The sequence below is a fragment of the Saccopteryx leptura genome, chromosome 3, assembly GCF_036850995.1.
Source record: "Saccopteryx leptura isolate mSacLep1 chromosome 3, mSacLep1_pri_phased_curated, whole genome shotgun sequence".
NCBI lineage: Eukaryota > Metazoa > Chordata > Mammalia > Chiroptera > Emballonuridae > Saccopteryx > Saccopteryx leptura.
Genome location: NC_089505.1, coordinates 256,703,912 through 256,725,545, shown reverse-complemented (window position 1 = coordinate 256,725,545; position 21,634 = coordinate 256,703,912). Strand labels below are relative to the sequence as shown.

Below are 21,634 nucleotides of genomic sequence, written 5' to 3'. Positions count from 1 at the left end.
CACACAGAAAGTATAGAATTTTAAACCATTTTAATGTTACTGAAGTTTTTATATTTTATAAAATGAAATGCCCACAAAAGGTTCTACATATTCCAATTTACTCAATCTATAGCACTGTTTATTTTCAAATTAAAAGCACTAAGTTTAGATTCATCACACTGAATCAATCTTAAATGCCTAAATAAAGATAGCTAAAAACTCCTAAAAAATAGTTTTCAAAAAATTACTGAAAAAATCCTATTAAGAACATTACTATTTTTTTAATGAGGGGCAGAGGAGTAGTGGTAGTAAGAGATGCAGGAGGAATTAAAGCAAACTAATCCAATAAGAGAAATGTCAAGCTGTCATTTTTACATTAAGAAAAAAAAAGGTATAAGAAAATCATTTTTGAGAGATGAAATTTTTTCTGGCCTGACCAGACAGTAGTGCAGTGGATATAGCATCAGCCTGGGATGCAGTGGACCCAGGTTTGAAACCCCGGGGTTGCCAAATTGAGTGCAGGCTCATCCGGCTTGAGTGCAGGGTCACTGGTTTGAGTGTGGAATCACAGACATGACCCCATGGTTTCTGGCTTGAGCCCAAGGTCACTGGCTCAGCTAGAGCCCCTCAGTTAAAGCACGTATGAGAAAGCAACTAATGGACAACTAAGGTGCCACAACAAAGAATTAATGTTTCTCATCTCTCTCCCTTCCTATCTGTCTGTCCCACCTCAGTCCCCCCCCCAAAAAAATTCTGGTAAATAAAACCAGTCTAACAGAATTTTTTTTTTTCTAACAAAATTTTGAAAGCTGATTCCACAATAGCTAAAATTACAAAATGAATTATGAAGACTAATATTTCAAAAGACACAGGCATCTAGTATGACACACTAAATTTCATCAATTTTCTAAGTGATTTTTAGTTGTTGAAGATAGGATCCAGGGTACCCGAACTCAGTTAAGGGAAAAAAAATATCAGCATCTTATGCTAATCAGCAATTCTGGAACAGAAGGAGGGTAAGTAAGGGAATACAACAGACTTGAATCCTAAGAAGTGATCCATGCCCAGCTTCTATTACTGAGCAAAAGAGTGATCTTAGACAACATTTTGGGCCCAATATTCTTTGTTATGGGGTGAGGAGGACTATCTCATGCATGTAAGATGTTAACCAACATACTTGGTTTTTACCCACTATATGCCAGTAGATCAAGTGTTGACCTGGAACACTGAGGTTGCCAGTTTGAATCACTGGGTTTGCCTGGTCAAGGCAAATATGGGAATTGATGCTCCTCCCCCTTTCTCTCTCTCTCTCCTCCCCCTTTCTAAAAATGAATTAATAAAATCTTAAAAAAAGAACCTCAATTTATTTTTAAGTAATTTTTAAATGAATACTTATTTTAAAACATTGGTAACATTGTTTAAGGACTAAGGGTTTGAAACAACACAGGCCCTTTTAGATTGGGTGTTTGTAGGCCTGCAACATAGAGAAAATTTCGGAAGGGATGAGCAAAAGTAGGTTTACAGCTGTGAATACACAAAAATTTATTATTGTATTATTGTTTTCCACACTGACAACTATAAATCTACTTTGCCCACCCTTGTATGTATCATTAAGACTAATAACTTCCAGCCCTGGCCGGTTGGCTCAGTGGTAGAGCGTCGGCCTGGCGTGCAGGAGTCCCGGGTTCGATTCCTGGCCAGGGCACACAGGAGAAGTGCCCATCTGCTTCTCCACCCCTCCCCCTCTCCTTCCTCTCTGTCTCTCTCTTCCCCTCCCGCAGCCGAGGCTCCATTGGAGCAAAGATGGCCCAGGCACTGGGGATGGCTCCTTGGCCTCTGCTCCAGGTGCTAGAGTGGCTCTGGTCGCAGCAAAGCGACACCCCGGAGGGGCAGAGCATCGCTCCCTGGTGGGCGTGCCGAGTGGATCCCAGTCGGGTCGGGTGCATGCGGGAGTCTGTCTGACTGTCTCTCCCCGTTTCCAGCTTCAGAAAAATACAAAAAAAAAAAAAAGACTAATATAGGAAAATAGATTATATCAATTTTTATTTTCTATAGTATTATTTTAGTGGGATATCTAAATTTTATGAGCATTTAATCTTTTATTAATTTGAATATATCATATCTGCTTAAGTATTTTTTTTAAATGGTACAAGTTACCTGGCAGTGTAAAGTTTCTGTGTAAAAAACTCTAGAGTTCCCTTATACATTCTTTAAAAACAGAAGAAATTAAGCAGAATTTTCACAATTTGCAATCGTAAAGTAAAAAATTTTGACCATGGAGTCATGTTATTTATAAAGATTGTCTAGAATATCTTTATTTATTTTATTTTATTATTTTGTGACAGATACAGAGAGAGGGACAGACAGGGGCAGACAGACAGACATGAAGGGAGAGAGATGAGAAGCATCAATTCTTAGTTGTTCATTGATTGCTTTCTTATATAGGCCTTGACCAGGGAGCTACAGCAAAGTAATTGACCCCTTGCTCAAGCCAGCAACCTTGGGCTCAAATCAGCAATGTTGGGCTTCAAGCCAGCAACTTTTGGGCTCAAGCCAGCGACCCCACGCTCAAGCTGGTGAGCTCACAATTAAGCCAGTGAGTCCGTGCTCAAGCTGGCAACCTCGGTCCATTGTGCCACAGTCAGTCGCTCTATCTACTGCGCCACCACCTGGTCAGGCTAGAATATCTTTATCATTCAATATTTCCTGATATTTTAAATAAAGTGTCAATAAATGTGAAGTACATGACATTTTCATTATCAAACTAAGCTTTGATGTTGAAAGAAGTTATTTAAATTTTTTTTAACACAGTTCTTTGTATTTGAAAATTTACTCATGATTTTTAATGAACAGAATTTCTTAATTAAAACTACTCACCTTTCACTTCAGTCGATACATTCATAAATGTTAATTTGCTTTATTTCTGTATTATACAGGGTATGTCTAAATTAATTATACAGATTCATTAACACAGAATTTATCATGTTTCCATGGTAAATGGAAATTCAAAATTAATATACTGTCTCCTAGTCCAGGAAGAAAAAAAAAAGCAAATGAAATAAACTCAACGTGGTTCAATTCTGAGAGCATATTTGATGTTCTTGATGAGGGTTTTAGTGAAACTCATTTTGGTAGTGGTATTCTGCCTTTCAATCATACCAGTACTTTCTTAGTGATGGAATTCTGTCTAGAAATTCTTATTCATGCATATCTTCTGAGAGACTAACAATGTTTAAAGCTCTGCAATATTTACGATAAACCTATATTGCCTATTGACTGCTAAATGGTACATATTATGGACAAAAATTACTTCTAATAATAGCACTTCATTTTTGTTAAGTTATGCTTTCTCCTTGACCCCCCCAAAACCTCTAAAATACATGTCAGCAATAAAAAAAGACCAAAATTCATTCTAATGTGGCATTAAAAAATTACCTTCTCCTAAATGCTTCCAAATGTGTCTTCAGCATAAGAAGTCCTCTTTCTATAACAGTGAGACTTGAGTGTGATTCCTGTTCAAGGCTGCTAGAAGCTATCATAAGACTCTCCATACACTTACTAATAAATTCTTGTTCCTTCTCCAAACCAGTTTTACCTGAAAATCAGATGTTCAAACATGTGAATCAATCCTATATTCTTATTTTGTATGTAAAAAAAAAATGAATAGTAGTTAAACAAAAAAGGTACACATAAAAAATTACCTATTAGGCAGTATTTCAAATCACTCACCATTAATATAATAGGAGTTAATATACTGGATAGCTGCTCGACTGACATCACCAGATTGTGCTCGTAAAGCAATGCCCCAAAATTGGTCCATACCACAAAGCTAAAAAAAAAAAAAGTGACAACAACCATAAATTTTATTATCTGCCATAATGCAAATGATAAGTATGAAGTAACAAATTTAAATCATACAATATCAAAAAGTTTTAATATCCTATAAAATATTTAAAAGGTAATTCCTATTACTTAGTTATTAGAGCATAATAAAAAAAATAAAAGCCTTGGAAATTTCCTCAATTACTGAGATATGGCTACATCAATTCTAAAAATACTTATTTATAGAGCAGCTGACAATATATGTGTAATATTCAATAACTCAAAAAGTTCTAACTACACAGTGGTTAAAAATCCCCAAAACATGCTACAAAGGAATGGAAATACACACATAATTATTAGTATAACAATATTTCAATGCTTTTCTCCAACATACTATGATAAAGTAACTGCTTTACAGGTATTCACAGAAAATTTTAAAAACTATGTTAGACCAAGTTGTCACTTAAATTTATGTTAATTATGAGATGAAAATGTTTTCACTGAAAACTACAAAAAAAGTGGAGAATTAAAGTTCTTAAAAAGTTGGGTGGGGTAAAACAAGATACACTTCTGAAGTGACCAAACAGCTGTCCTGTCTATACATAAAAAGCAGTTATCTCAAAATTAGAGTATGACTACTTCTTAGGTAAATCAGATGTCTGACTGAGATTACAAATTGAAATTTGTAACAGTAATTTCAAAGTAAGATTTAGGACCAAAAAATTTAAAAAAACAAAAGAACACTATTCAAACAAGGAAAGAAGTTAGGTAAAATAAAAGTATTCTAGAGACAATGAAAATTACTCTTTACCACCTGACCAGACGGTGGCGCAGTGGATAGAGCGTTGGACTGGGATGCAGAGGACACAGGTTCGAGACCCCGAGGTCGCCAGCTTGAGCAAGGCTCACCAGCTTAAGCCCAAGGTCGCTGGTTTGAGCAAGGGGTTACTCGGTCTGCTGTAGCCTCCCAATCAAGGCACTTATGAGAAAGCAATCAATGAACAACTAAAGTGCCACAACGAAAAACGGATGATTGATGCTTCTCATCTCTCTCCGTTCCTGTCTGTCCCTATTTATCCCTCTCTGACTCTCTCTCTGTCTCTGTAAAATAAATAAATTAAATAAATAAAATTATTCTTTACCACACAGATTAACATTAGTTTTCTGTCTGTCATTATAATACAACTGCATCTTCTGAAGAAAATTAATGAAAAATGTGAACAAATAATACATAAACCAAAACTATCATTAATAAACTGGAGTGTAAAATGGAGGAAGACTTTCAATTAACAGTCTTTGTCAGGAGAGTCTAGGAATAATGAATTCAACAAGCCACCCAACTAGGCAAGTAGAACTCTAAACCAAAGATAAGATTAGCAATTTGTGAGGGTCTTCAGCTAATAAATTAATCCTATGCCTCATGGTCAAAGATCAGGAATGTGTAATTAGTTCATTAAGCACAATAAAAGTTAACATTTGTAACAAAAAAGTCACCAAATTTGCTTTATAAAATTTTTTAAAACCTAAGAATAAAAGGCTTTAAAAGTCTCCATAGTTAATAAAGTCAATGATTAATAAACTATATAAGATAATTCAGTAACCTAGTTTGAGAAATACAACAGAAATTCCATAGCTGAGCTAATAAAATGACAAGTCTAAATCCATACCTCAGAGTTTGAACCACCATCATAAGCACTGGTAGCCAATCGAGCCAAGTTACACAGATGCTGAAACAGGTTTAAGCCAGTCATGCTAATAGTTTCAGGTTTTAGCTGGGGCATCTTAAAAAACAAAATTTGAAGCTAGTTTAGTGTGGTAATTAAGTTAACATTTTATTTTAGTGGATTTAACTTAGATTTAAATTAAACCTAATTTTACTGAAAACATTATAGAAAGAAATGTACCAGCTCAGATTTTCAGTGATAATTTGAAAAGTTAAAATAAACATTGAATAAAATTTTTTTAAGATCATAATTAAAATAACTGAAATGTTTTAACTTTTATACTAAACATACACCCAGAGAAAATAAATTTTAAAATGATCATTTATCATAGACCTAGACCATGCACATTTATGAGATGAGCTGCTACAGGTACAGTTTGGAAGTAACAGGTTGAAATTAAAATACCTGAAAGTCTATTTGTAGCTTTGCTTTGAATCATTTTTTTTGGCTCTGGATCGTTCAACTGATTTAGTTTACATATCACAGAGATAATGTGAGAGTCTGCAGAGAGTCTTTACAATCTCAAAAATAGCATTAAAATAATAAAAAGTCTACTATTCTGCTGTTATAAAAAAAATTGACACCTGAACCAATTGTTGCATCTGATAAAGGAGAACAAAAACTGTATAGAAGAGTATCTTTAATATCATCACAGCAACTCCTAAAACTATCTTCCCAGGAATCTTCAAAAAATCTGAAGACTGGCTTATATCTGCCAGGAGACTGGCTGAACCTACACCATTTAATGAAGAAGGAAGAGTCACACAATACAGCTCTACATTATTGGGCATGGGCAGAACTCCTGAAAACTGAACTACAATGTTATTAATTATTTAATAAATAAATGCCAAAATCCCCCACATTTCTTATTAGTGTTTGCCTAAAGAGTTATGCTAATTACTATTAGTTTAAGTAATTTATACCTAAAAGACAGAATATGTTTGTAAATATACACTAAGTATTCATTTTGATATAAACTCTGTAGAAAAAAATTAAAGCAAAATCTAAGCATCAACAATTATATAAGGACCTCAGTAAAATGGTAATTTATCTATTTTTATAAAAAGATGTCAATAGAGAGAAAAAAGAACATTATAGAGTTTATATTTTAAGTGATAAAAAGGAAATATGAAAAAACAATATAAACAATAAAACTGTCAAGAAATAAAATTACCTTCTCCAGGAAAAGATGTTTGTAGGTTTCCATTCCCATAGCATGTTGATCTTTACTTCGAACTTGATTTAAAAACCAATGTAGTGCATCATCATAACATTCAGAATCTTCTACTAAACAATGCCACAAAATGTCGACTTGCTCTAGACTTAACCCTGTATAAAAATTACAAATTTTGAATCATAGTATATATAATGTTTAGGTTCTAATTTAATGTAGTAGAAGCACCAATATATCCAAAAATATAAAGGAGGTATTTTATAGCAATTTATAAAAATTATTTTATAAAAGGTTTAAAGTAATTCATGCTTTTAAAATATAGTTAACTATACTCCATATGTAGATCATCAAAGAATATATAAACTTATAGTATCCTACAAGAGTCATATAGTCTGGAAAATCATTCTTCCAAAAATAAAAATAAAAATAAAAATAAGCATATTATTGTATTACAGTATACATGATTAAGGGAAGGGAATCCCAAAAGTTGAGAGAAATCAGTTCTAAAGTTTAAGGGTTAAGTACAGAGTGAATATCATACCATGCATGTTCAAAGCTCATTCTATGCACACAAGAGGCAAATAATATATGCTAATAAGCATTATTTCTATAAACTGTAAAAAAAAAAAAGCCTTGTGATAAAAGCAAGCAAAATGAAACTGACTACCTAAAACAGAGAATAACAACACATCAGGGAACACAATTAGCTGGGGAGCCAATGTAATGAGAATGGTACTTTGACCCAATTATCAAATGATTCCATAGTGCAACAAAAAGAAGTCAGAGAACCATTTATAGAGAAGAAAAGGTATTAAAGGCAATCACAAGTCTGAATATGAGTAAATGAGACAATCTAAAAGGGTAGAAATAAAATCATTACAAAATACATTATAAAAATTTCCAAAGCCTAGAGTTATTTCCCAGAATCAGAAAAGATGTGAAGGTATGACAGAATCATAAGAAACCTCTCGCTCTGGAAAAGTTGATGAGATTCAGAATATGAAAAACACCTCAAAATATATTTACCTAGTGGCAATGCCAGTCTACAGTTTGAGCAGAAAAATAGCATCCTATCTGTTTCTTAAAGAAATAGTTAATATACAGATTACTTTTCAGAGCAATTTGTGCCTCTGGGAGTCAACATAAAACTAAAAATAGGCCCTGCCGGTTGCCTCAGTGGATACAGCATCAGCCCAGTGTGTGGAAGTCCTGCATTCAATCTCCTATCAGAGCATGCATGAGAAGTGCGTGTCTGTTTCTTTTCCCCTCCTGCTCCCTCTTTTCTCTCTCTTTCCTCTTACAACCAGAGGCTTGGTTGGTTCAAGCATGAGCACTGGGCACTAAAAACAGTTCAGCTGATTCGAGCATCAGCCCCAGACAGGCGCTGCCAGGTGGATGCCGGTAGGGGTGCATACAGGCATCTGGCTATCTCCCCTCCTCTCACTTAAAAAAAAAAAAACAAAACCCAAAAATAGAAACAACCTTTACTGTATATAATAACTTAAACACACTAAGTAATTAAGATAAGTGAAGAAAATAGAAAATAATAATAAAAAAAGTCTCCAGGTTAATTATAGTGAACTATATGATAAAATAAGTGTATTATAAATGGCTGAGTCATCAATCTATATTCAATAGGCAACATATACACTTTATTATTTTAAGTTTTTTAAAAAATATGTATTTGTTGAGCCTGACCAGTGGTGGCACAGGGAATAGAGCATCGACCTGAGATGCTGAGGTCCCAGGTTCAAAAGCCCAAGGTCGCCAGCTTGAGCACAGGATCATTAACATGATCCCAAGGTCAATGGCTTGAGCAAAGGGTTACTCGCTCTGCTGTAGCCCCCTGGTCAAAGCACATGAGAAAGCAATTGATGGACAACTAAGGTGCTGCAACTACAAGTTGATGCTTCTCATCTCTTTCTCTTTGTCTATCGCTCTCTCTCTCAAAAAAAATATATTTGTTGCTATATTAAAAATCAATATTAATTCATTAACTTAACAAATACATAACTTTATAGTAACCATATTATACCTGACAGAAACTGTGCCAATAAAAGTAATACAATTATGATCTGGGAGAAGTAAATTTTCAACTTGAGTCTATCAGGATAGTAGCTATAATACATAAAGAATTTATACTGTGCTTACTGGGATGAGAGCAGCAAAATAAACAATTCATTATTCAAATACTTAGAAGAGTGGTTAACATTCTTCAATGAGAGTCTACATGAAACATAGTGAACATATAAAATTATGCTGATAATACTTCTTTTGGTTTGACTTCTCCATGAGTAAGATGGGGATTTATACATTTTATTTATTTCCTATATGGTATCCATCATAATGGATATGATAAATGACATGTAACATAAAACTAAATAGTATCCTATCAAAAACAGGTTTCTTCATTTTAAAATCTGTTGTTATCACAATGTTAGTGGCATTTGTTACAAATGACTTGGAAAAATCATAGACTTCAACAGTAAAATAAACATACAGTGCATCTTTGGCTCAGGTATGGACTTAGTACGGTGATGACACTTCTCAGGCTAGTAAGACTCTCAGTTTGACTATATTAACAAGGCTAAAGAAAGAGAATGTCCTTACAAATGAGGTTTGTTGACATGAACACACACACAGTATGGAGAGTGAGAGATAACACAATCAGTCTAGTAAGAGAAAAGGAGCACTGGCCAAAAGAATAAACCTTCCCACTCTCTTTTGAACACACTTAGCATGCAGGTTTGGACATGGTCCACATTCTGAATATAACAGATAAATCTCCATTTTTTAAAGGTTAACTGTAAATGAAATTGAGTTTCAGATTAAATAAAACTAGCCTGACCAGGCGGTGGCGCAGTGGATGGAGCGTCGGACTGGGATGCAGAGGACCCAGGTTCGAGACCCCGAGGTCGCCAGCTTGAGCATGGGCTCATCTGGTTTGAGCAAAAGCCCACCAGCTTGAACCCAAGGTTGCTGGCTCCAGCAAGGGATTGCTCGGTCTGCTGAGGGTCCGCGGTCAAGGCACAGATGAGAAAGCAATCAATGAACAACTAAGGTGTTGCAACGCGCAATGAAAAACTAATGATTGATGCTTCTCATCTCTCTCCATTCTTGTCTGTCTGTCTCTGTCTATCCCTCTCTCTGACTCACTCTCTGTCTCTGTAAAAAAGAGGAAAGAAAAAACAAAACTAGAGTCCCTAAATGTTTCTATCACCTATGAAACCAAGCAATTTTGGGTACGATTAGCCTGATAATAATATGTAGACAGTAGCTGTTTCCAACTGACATGACAGAAAGATTTATAACCAAAGGTAATAAAAGATGGAATCACCCTAACCCAGCGGTTCTCAACCTGTGGGTCGCGACCCCGGCGGGGGTCGAACGACTAAAACACAGGGGTCGCGACCCACAGGTTGAGAACCGCTGCCCTAACCTATGTTCTGTTCCAAATAGTCTGTTCTTGAAATGAATCACTTATTCATTGAGAAAGTGGAATTTTCAGAGACTGAAGTAAGAATGTATCAGGATCATGTTCAGCCTGCCATATACACTGGGAAGACAGTCATTACTGAGAATAATTTAATGATTAAAGAATCTAAATGCAGAACAAAGAAAATAAGACACACAAATCTAAGTACATGAGTACATTACATTAGACTTTTCTCTAAGAATCAACACAGATCTTAAAACTGATTAAAATACTGATTAAAAAACTTACTGAAATGATCAGGTGATCCCAGAGTTGAAAACACACAAGTCAAGAACTGAAGTCGAACTTGAACTTCAACACTGTGGCTGTACCTGTACATAAAAGGTCATTAAATAATTAAGCAAAAGATCCTATTTCTTAATTATTTTTAAAGACTTAATGGTCCTTTATCTTAAATTATAACAAAACAGTAAAATTCCATATTCTAAACTCATAATTATTAAATTATATAACTTCGGTTACACAAAAAGGTCATAAAGCCAAATGTTATGTTTATGATTTATGTTATTTAATAAATTATAAAAATCTGGCCCTACCGGTTGGCTCAGTGGATAGAGTGTTGGCCTGGTGTATAGATATTCCAGGTTCAATTCCTGGTCAGGGCCCACAAAAGAAGTGACCATCTGCTTCTCTTCATCTCCCTCTCCCCCTTCTTTCCCTCTTTCCCTTCTGCAGCCAGTGTCTCAACTGGTTTGAGTGTCAGTCCTGGGAATTAAGGATAGCTCAGTTGACTGGAGCATCAGCCCCAGACAGGCGCTGCCAGATGGATGCTGGTAGGTATGCAACCGTTTCAGGTGCTAAAAATAGTTCAGATGATTCGAACACTGGCCCCAGATGGGGGTTGCCAGATGGATCCTAGTTGGGGCACATGTGGGAGTCTATCTCCCTTCCTCTCACTTAAAAAAATAACCTGCAAACTCTTAGAAAACAGTTTTAAATTAGATGTTAGGAAAGTACATAAGAACTCAACAATGGAACAAATTTTCAAAACAAAACTTTGAAATTATGCAATATGCACATTAATTATAAGTTAACAAAAAAACTACAACTCTATCTAAAAATTGCATGTTTCATGATCACTATCCCTCCAGGGATATAAACTTATTTCTTAAACAAAAAACACTAAAATATCATTTCCATAAATCTAGTTTATAAAGAATTCAGCTGGTACACAACTGACAAGTTTTTATTCTTTTTTTTTTTTTCATTTTTCCAAAGCTGGAAATGGGGAGGCAGTCAGACAGACTCCCGCATGCGCCCGACCGGGATCCACCCGGCATGCCCACCAAGGGGCGATGCTTTGCCCATCTGGGGCATCGCTCTGTTGCGTCCAGAGCCATTCTAGCGCCTGAGGCAGAGGCCATAGAGCCATCCCCAGCGCCCGGGCCATCTTTGCTCCAATGGAGCCTTGCTGCGGGAGGGGAAGAGAGAGACAGAGAGGAAGGAGAGGGGGAGGGGTGGAGAAGCAGATGGGCGCTTCTCCTGTGTGCCCTGGCCGGGAATCGAACCCGGGACTCCTGCACGCCAGGCCGACGCTCTACCGCTGAGCCAACCAGCCAGGGCCACAACTGACAAGTTTTTAATGTTATTTTCAAATCTAAATAACTATAATTCATGTGCACAAAAATTCAATGTTTAATGTTAAAGTTGTTGAGTAGATGACTTTTCATGGTTCTCTGGGAATTCAATTTGTTAGGCATTTTGCAAAGAAATAGCATTTTTTAAAAGCTTGGGGAGAAAATATAAGAGGTAGGTCTGAAGCTATAGACAGGGGACAGATTGTGGCCAGCCTGAATGTCAAAAGAACTTAGTATTGATGTGGATGGAAGTCACTGAACAATGCTGAGAGGACAGGAAGCAAATGAGCGGGTTTTCATTTCAGAATTCCTTTAGCGACCCTGTAAACTGCATACTAAATTGTGTATTAACACAATATTCTAATACCACAATAATCTTAGGAAACAGTCAATGAAACTAAGTCAATCATGAGTTCTTACCTCTATGTTACAAATATCAAATGGCTGGTGGTTGTGGACAAATTGCCAAAATTACTTTGCCCACAACAGGCAGCAGCCAGCCTGAGCCCTGATCCATAACCCAGGTTACAGAAAGTCAAACAGCCTCTTAATTCAATTTCCAATAACCTCTAAGTGAGTGCAAAAAAAATTTTTTTAAATGAGAGAAGGGCAGATAGCAAGACAGACTCCTGCATGCACCCTGACCAGGATCCAACCAGCAACCCATCTGGGGCTGATGCCGAAATCAGCCAAGCTATCCTCAGAGCCTGAGGCCTACACTCAGACTAACCAAGCCATTGGCTGCAGGAGGGAAAGAAAGAGTAAAGGGGGAGAAGGAGGGGAAGAGAAGCAGATGGTAACTTCTGTGTGTCCTGACCAGAATCAAATCTGGGACATCCATACGCTGGGCCAATGCTCTATTCACTGAGCCAACCGGCCAGGTCCATAAGTGCAAATTTTTAATTTTCCCAGAATTAGTTTCAAAAACATTACATTAAGTCCACTGTTTAAGTTTAAAGTTAAGGTTTTCTAAAGATTGAGTTTGCTGAACATACCTTTACTGCTCTTTACTGTACTGTATTAATATTACATATATTTATTAAAAAATAAAGATGAACTCATTACTCTTGCAGTGCCCTTAAAAAAAAATGAAAAGTACATGTAGTAAAGTGGCTGGGGTAGGGAAGAGGAATATAATAAGCCACTCGAAGCCTAAAATGCTATCTAGATAAAATTCAAGATCAGATATCACTTCTCATCCTATTCTAATAGGACAGATTTTATAGCAGAGGCCCTGGAGAACAGGTTCAAATATGAGTTCTATACTACTCAGCCATAAGAAACGATGACATCAGATCATTTACAGCAAAATGGTGGGATCTTGATAACATTATAAGGAGTGAAATAAGTAAATCAGAAAAAAACAAGAACTACATGATTCCATACATTGGTGGAACATAAAAATGAGACTAAGAGACATGGACAAGAGTGTGGTGGTTACCAGGGGTGGGGGGAGGGAGGACAGGGGGAGAGTTAGGGGGAGGGGGAGGGGCACAGAGAACTAGATAGAGGGTGGCGAAGGACAATCTGACTTTGGGCGAGGGGTATGCAACATAATTTAATGACAAAATAACCTAGACATGTTTTCTTTGAATATATGTACCCTGATTTATTAATGTCATCCCATTACCATTAATAAAAATTTATTTAAAAAAAAAAAAAAAAAAAAAATATGAGTTCTAGCATCTATCAGTTATTTGATTTCAAGTAAGTTACTATACTTCTCTAAGCAGGAGTCTGAAGGACACTGGTTGCAAGCATAAAAGGGGAAAAAATCTTGTTCTTGACAAAGTTCCAGTATTTCCTGAAAACTTCCTTCCCCTATACTTGCATCTCTGATAAGGGTCCCATAACCCTAGAAAGCATGGATCCAGCCCTTTTGTCATCCTTCTTCAGCTTCCACAGTAGAACCATTGGCTCCACCCTTCGAAGGACTCTGTTGTTCCTCACTGAATAGATGGAAAATAATGTGCCACAAACTCAGAATGCCTTACAACTCAGCTTTACAGCCTCAAGGAAAAAGGGAGTTATACCAAAACAATCAGACAACATCTCTCTGCTCTAAGGTTTTATTTTCTAGGATGCCAGGCAACAGGGTTAATTGGAGGATTGGAAGGATATTCTGGTCTACTCTAGGAAAGTTTAAAACTCATCTCCAAAGAGAACCACTCTATTTGTCCTTTTTACCACAGAAGCAATGCTTCTGTGAGGTTCTAACTCTGGTTCCATTAACAAGGTAAAGAACAACCCTGTAGCCAATGCTGTAAAAAATCAACTTTCAGACCTGTGTTCATATTTTGGTATTTAATGTTGGAACTTTCTCTTTCTGAGGATGATTCACCTATGTTTTCCACATCCCTCTTAAGTATTACATCTCTGCTCTTTAAGTCCATAGGCTTGTGGCTATGGTAGGAGCCCTTTTATAACAGGATTTATTTCTCTTTTGACAAGTAACTTGAATTTTCTGTTTCCTAAAAATGGTGAAGATGTGGGTCATTTGTGGTTTAATTTCTGCTCCTTTTTGATCTTATTGATTTTATAGATCAAGAAAAATAATTAAATAACACAGACTGAAGAACACTTAGAATTTTAATAGAATTTAAAGAATACATCTTGTGTAGTAGTAATTTTGTAAGCAAAGCTATGGAATAAATTTAAGGAAATAACTCAATTAATTAGACAAGCTTGTAGAATAGGATGCCTTAAGAAATCACTAAACAATAAAACAAGAAAGGCTGGTTGAGTTTTGATTTTAGAGAGCCTAGAATATTAGGCTGAAAAACCTGGAAGTTATTTTTTATGCAGTGAAGAATCTAAACAGGCTAAAGGGGAAAATTTCTTGTTTGCTTTATACTCTAGTTTGTTTTAGTGAAGTAACTATAATTTATAATCTATATGTGCCAAATGTAACTCACTAAATTATTTCATTTATTCCTTACAAAAATTCATAAGGTAAACAAATGAAATATATTAGAGAGGTAAACAACTGAAATAAGGTCCAAAAAATAGATTCATAATCTAAATCCAGGTCTGGATCATTCTTAAATCCATGTGCTTTCCAACAAAAACACACTACCCTTCCTAATTTAATAAAGAGAAAGAATTAACCTTATTATTAACAATCATAAGGGCAGATTGTGACAAGAAGACTGACCCACAAATTGGTTAAAACAACTGGAACAGTGTTTGGGAATGTCAATTTGTGAAAAGACATGGGGTATATTTTATCATTAGCGTAACTAGTGGTTGATGACAGTACAAGATAACACTTAAGAACATGAATTATAGAAAACAAACTTTCATTATTCATAAAATGTTTATAAATTGAATAATAAAAAAATCGGGCTTCACTATTTATAAACTGTGTGACCTTGGGCAAGTTATTTATCTTACAGCTTAAATGATCTCGTTTTTAAAATGAGACTACCTAATTCATCATTATTAAAATGAGACTACCTACATCATCATTATTCATGTTTGGAAATAAAAGAATATAAGAAAGGTCCAAATCTCCAAGCTTTAGGTGACTGGGAGGACAATGGTACTCATATTAAAATCTGAAGACAAACTGCTTTGCGGGGAAAAAAAATAAGTAAACTCATTTTTGGAGATAAAGTATGCCTTAAAGGTCTACGACTTTTCTGAACACTTTTTCAGCTGATTCAACTTCCATCTACATGAAAGTTTTCTATGTTTGTAATTTTCTCAGTAAATATGATGCTATTTATTCACTAACATGCTGATACTGACACTGAGCTGGTTCCCTTGATTTGGCCATCAGTCCCCACCAACTGACTCACAAGAAGAAACCTTCTGAAGTTGATGGTTACTTCTAAGCAGGCATCTCCCTATAAGTTTTAAACACAGCTATACCACTGACTAATTTCTACCATTTCTTATCTAAAGCCACTTCAACTTATTCAAATATTTTTGATGAAATATTAACCTGTTATGTTCTGTTTTTAAACTTTCCACACATGTCCTAAACGTTTTAATAGTAATACACAAGTATAACAATAAAGGGAAATGTCTTATTTAATTATATGTTAAATATATTGGAAGTAAACACTTAAAAATTTCAATGTCAACACCTTAATACATTAAGACAAGAACATCAATGATTTCTGGGGGAAAAAATTACATTTAGTTCCTGAAAACAATGACTTTGAACATCTCAATAATCAACCCCCAGCTATGTAACCTACATTTTCAGAAGATTAAGAGTTACAAAAAATAACTTTTATAAAATTCTTCAACTTAAAAAAATTCTTTCCCTTTAAATTTTTACAATATAAGTTTTTATATTGATTTACTATATTAAAAAAAAGTAGAAACACTGAAAAAGTTTCTTTCAGAAGACACTCAACACTTAAACATAACTAACCTAATTAAGGGATACTTACAGTGCATGTTTTTGCCTTCCTTCTCTTACAGATTGAATATAGTACACCAAATTATCAAAGAAAAGCTTCATCATGTTCAGTTCTTTTTCTGCCCACCTGAACCAATTGAAAGAAAAAATAATTTTAAAGCCATAAGGTAAGAGACTAAATCTATTATAGGATGAAAAAACTAAGTATCTATAAAATCTTTAAATATAAAATCTTTTAATTGTTAAAACTTACAGGTTGTATTTGAACTGTGGAAAGATACAAAACAATGCACCTTAATTTTTATGAATTTAAAGTATCAATGTCATTTTTTAATCTCAAAATATTCAATCCCTGTGAGGGAGATAAAATATCTAGTAGAATGTTAATTATAAAAAAATTCATAATTATAAATGAATATTTAATATTTAAAATAGTATGTACAGTTCATATAAGGATGGCCTGTGTGCATAGATCATTATTAAGCAGAATTCAGTCAAGTGCCTGGCACATATAAACTTAATAAATCAAAATTTTACTGTCAATATGTAACTTGCTTATTCAACCCTTTTAAAAATCAAAGCTATATAAGTTCCATAGTAACTTAGAAACACTAGGATAAGAAAAGATATAATGACAAATACAGTCAGAAATTCCAGAGCCCTTAACTTCCACAACTATCTTACACAATATTTGCTAACACTGTATCTGCTAAAATGTCCAGATGTAAAAGGGTTAAAATCCCCAAACTTCTAATGTAATTTACATCATGCTCTTGCTACAGCTCTCTTTTCAAAATAGATTACTCTTACCTTGTTAATCATTTAAGGAAGATCAAATGGTAAAAAGAAAACATGACTTAGGTATAAAACCAGTTAGTTCTAACACACTTGCTCCACAGCTTTGGGCAAGTAATCTGACCGTTCGAATTCTGTTTGCTGGTTACCTGAACATTTACTAAATGGATAGTAAAAATAAAGAATAATAAATTCTGATTTTAAAACATGGGACGAAAGAGTTTAAGAGATAATATGTACCAAATGGTGAGTGCTGCTGCACTTAACAAATCTGCAGTAAGTTTAAGTTCTTGTTATTACTGATGCCAACTATAACAATGAAAAGCTCCAAGTTCTTTTAAGTGAAGTTAGATAAGATTTAGGGGACCAGTCTCATGTTAGAAACTTTGTGATTTGTCATTAATTGAGCTTATTTACTTTTTTTGAAGATTTTATTTTTATTGATTTTACAGAGAGAAGGGGGTTAGCAAGAAGTTATCAATTCAGAGTTGCTTCACTTGAGTTGCTCGTTGTTTGCTTGTTGCTCGTCTTATGTGCCTTGACCCAGCAAGCACAGGGTTTTGAACTAGCAACTTCAGTGTTCCAGGTCAATACTCTATCCACTGCGTTACCACAGGCCAGGCTACATTTAATTTAAAGAGCAAACTCAAAGAGTTCCAAATCAATATCCTTAGGTTCAAGGTACTTGATTAGTAACTGACTATTCAGAGTTTGCTTCTTCTACAAAAGTGTTACCCTTTCTTCCTCTTTAACATGAAACGTCACAATTATGTCACCAACTTGCCCATGTAAATCCCTTTCATACTTTAGAATTTTGTTAATTCAGCCATTTAAACACTATGAGAAGTGTCAATGACATAGGATTCATGCTATTCTTTTAAGGATGCTAAATATTTTCCTCCATTCCTGTTTAACATCGCAAGGACCTTCCCTGCATTCATAAATAGTATGGCTGATAGAGTCATATTGTAATATTAATGAAGAGAGACTCTCTAAGGTGCTTTTAAAAGAATAATTGAGGTTCACATTAAGTAAATCTTCTTAAAAGAGGAATAAATAAGCAGGGGCTATAATTCAGAAGAACTAATTTCATCCTATTTTAAAACTACAATGCAGAGTTCCAAGAATTTTTAAAATGATATTCATTTTGAAAGCAAGCAAGTATAAGTGCTCTTACCATCTAATCTTAGATTTGAGAAGATATTAGATAAAGAGCCATCTTATTTGACTTCACAAACAAATCCTTCAAAAGGTCTAATTTTTCCTAAAATTTAAATGTCTCTGAAATCTCTCCAAAACTCTGTTTTGAATAAAGGAAGTAACACATTCTTATAAATTAATAAAGTGCTTGTGATATCTAACTTTTTCTAGACTATTACTAAAAACTGGATCAGTTTCACAAAGGACTTATCCTTAAAGAATTTTTTCATTAATCATAATTTCTCTATAAAGGTAAAAGAGTAATAGGGTGGTGTCAAGATTATCCCTAATATGATGTAATGTCTAGAATGAACTGCTAATAACAGAAAAAATAAGACATCCTGTAGTGTTTATTTTAGCGTGGATCTTCTTCAGGAGTTCTTTAATATGGCCAGATATACTTAAAATCTCCACCCAAAAATTAGAGCATTAATTGCTACAGTATTTTTCTCAAACTACAAGGAATACAAAAGTCAAATTTTCCTACTGATGGGGATATAATTTCCATGGAGCTAAGTGGAAGATACACCACTCTAAGAAATCTAAGAAAATATTTGAATCACACAAAAATCAAATTTTCCTGGTAGGGAATAAAAGCCAGCAACAAAATTACTCTAAACCTTGTATGATAACTATAAATTAGAAAAAAATCTTTAAACTGAATACATTTCTTTTATTTACTTACATTGTAATCCAATGTGTGTCATAACTGCTCCCAAACTGCTGAAAAGTACCAAAAAGTTTTGGAAGAAGCCGAAGTGAAATTACTACTGATCTGAAACAGCAAAAACAGGTATTCATAGAACAAAGTAATTTTAAATAGTATCAGTAATTCTGACTTTTTAAAAAATTAAACTATTTAAAATCTTAAATGACAAAGAATTTAATAAAACTTTATATCTTATAAAACATAAAAAAAAATTTTCTTCTAAAGTATAAATTTATTTTATACTTTGGAACAAGAAATCAAGTTTTAAAATTCCAATCCAAGACATTTAAAGTAAAATACACTATAAATATCTGAGTATAAAAGCAAGTAAAGAACATTTAAAGGTAAATTTTTTCTTTTTCATGAAAGTACATATTCTTGAACAAGTCATAGGGGCTTCTGAGATCTTAATGAAGAGAAATAGGAAGGAGCAGCTTAGGTAAATTATCTAGAGCAGGGCTTCTCAAAGTTTAACGTGTACTGCCTGACCAGGCGGTGGCGCAGTGGATATAGCATCGGACTGGGATGCGGAGGACCCAGGTTCGAGACCCCGAGGTCGCCAGCTTGAGTGTGGGCTCATCTGGTTTGAGCAAAAGCTCACCAGCTTGGACCCAAGGTCGCTGGCTCGAGAAAGGGGTTACTCGGTCTGCTGAAGGCCCGCGGTCAAGGCACATATGAGAAAGCAATCGATGAACAACTAAGGAGTCGCAATGCACAATGAAAAACTAATGATTGATGCTTCTCATCTCTCCGTTCCTGTCTGTCTGTCCCTGTCTATCCCTCTCTCTGACTCTCTCTCTGTCTCTGGAAAAGAAAAAAAAAGTTTATCGTGTACCTGATTCACCTGAGGGAGTTTTGTTAAAATGCAAATTCTGGTTCAGTAGGTCTGAGGTAGTTCAGAAATTTTGCATTTATACCAAGATCATCAGTGATAAACTGCTGGTTTGTGGACCACATTCTGAGAAGCAATAATGTAGAAAACTTTTTTTTTCAAACTATCCCATTTATCCCTTTCTCCCTAATTCTTATTTCATATGATTTGCATACAAGTTGAGAATCACTGTATCAGGAGCCATGTTAATAATAAGACACACCCAGCCCTGGCTGGTTGGCTCAGTGGTAGAGTGTCAGCCTGGCGTGCAGGAGTTCCAGGTTCGATTCTCGGCCAGGGCACACAGGAGAAGCGCCCATCTGCTTCTCTACCCCTCCCCCTCTCATTCCTCTCTCTCTCTCTCTCTCTTCCCCTCCCGCAGCAAAAGCTCCATTGGAGCAAAGTTGGCCCGGGTGCTGAGGATGGCTCTGAGGCCTCTGCCTCAGGTGCTAGAATGGCTCTGGTTGCAACAGAGCAACGCCCCAGATGGGCAGAGCATCGCTCCCTGGTGAGTGTGCCAGGTGGATCCCGGTCGGGTGCATGCGGGAGTCTGTCTGACTGCCTCCCCGTTTCCAACTTAGGAAAAATACAAATAAATAAATAAATAAATAAATAATAATAAGACATACCATTTACTTCAAGTATGAAGGAGCAAATAAAGGATTGGAAATTGCTCACATCTTTATTATATGCGGCTTAAGTGTCTGCTTGTCGCCGATAGCTTATTGGTTGCTTGCGTAACTGTACTAGCCAATGGGGTGAAGTTGCCACGGCTGAACGCAAATTGAGCAGGTCAGGGGGAAGGTGAACATTTGTTTGCATTGGCAATCATCTGCTTTTGAAACAATTTAAGGCTGAACGCAAATTGAGTGTGTCAGGGGGAAGGTGAACATTTGTTTGCATTGGCAATCATCTGTTTTACATAAAATCTACGTCTTAACGTAATTTATTTTAAGAATGCCTCCTAGAAAATACAGCACTGAAGAGGAGAGAAAAGGAGCGAAAGCTGAACAAAAACGGCTTTCTCGACAAAAAGAAACCACTGAGCAGAGAAAGACAAGGCTTGCTTCAGTCACAGAGCAAATGTGTCTTTCTCGGCAAAATGAGACTGATAAGCATAGAGAAACAGGCTTGCCTCAGATGCAAGACAAAAAAGCCTGTCTCAACAAAATGAGTCCCTTGAACAAAGGCAGGAGAGAAATGCAAAAAAAAAACGACAGAGTAATGCTGACCGAAACACAAAAAGGATTAAAACAGTTTCAAATGGAGAAACTTTAATTTTTGAGCATTCCTCTGGTGACATGAATATTAAATGTGAACACTGTCAGTCCTTAAACTTCAAGTTAGAAACTAATCGATTTGACCGTTGCCGTTTCAATTGAGACGTAGACAATTTTCTGTAAAACTTGCCTTTGCTATGACCATCAATAAGTCTCAGGGCCAAACGCTTAAGCGTGTCGGCATTTTTTTACCTGAGCCTGCATTTGGACACGGTCAACTTTATGTTGCCTGTTCAAGAGTTCGTGAAAGAACGGACGTAAAATTAAAAATAATTGATGGTCCTCTGCAAGGCAAGCTTAAAAATGATGGAAAGATCTACACAAGAAATGTGTACAAAGAGATCTTTGACATGTGAATTAACATTTTATTATTTAAATCATCTTTATTTATTGAGCTAGCAGTGGCTCTTAAGAAATGTACCGCCAGTGGTTTCCTTCATTGCACTCTACTTTAAGCAATTAAGCAAGTAGAAGCGGGAAACCCCGTGGGGCACTAAGCAAAGGGGCGTCCTCGCCGACTGCCCTGGGTAATTCAGTTTGAATTAGCAGACACCTTTGCACAAATCATTTTAATTACAATTTATAATATCTAGAACAGCGGTCATTTCGTATGACCGCCGGGCTTTCTAGTTCAA

At 35.6% G+C, this 21,634-nt stretch overlaps 1 protein-coding gene across 2 annotated transcripts in view; it reads right to left on the bottom strand.

Moving 5' to 3' along the window:
* USP34 (ubiquitin specific peptidase 34) overlaps positions 1-21,634 on the bottom strand; it is a 307,835-nt gene that overhangs the window by 151,922 nt on the left and 134,279 nt on the right. For both annotated transcript variants that reach the window (XM_066378190.1, XM_066378191.1), the window contains exons 19-25: positions 18,825-18,914; positions 16,176-16,271; positions 10,424-10,506; positions 6,700-6,854; positions 5,469-5,582; positions 3,709-3,808; positions 3,415-3,574 (exon numbers count right to left, since the gene is read on the bottom strand). In XM_066378190.1, coding sequence (XP_066234287.1) covers positions 3,415-3,574; positions 3,709-3,808; positions 5,469-5,582; positions 6,700-6,854; positions 10,424-10,506; positions 16,176-16,271; positions 18,825-18,914 — 798 coding nt within the window. The remainder of the gene's footprint in view (positions 1-3,414; positions 3,575-3,708; positions 3,809-5,468; positions 5,583-6,699; positions 6,855-10,423; positions 10,507-16,175; positions 16,272-18,824; positions 18,915-21,634) is intronic.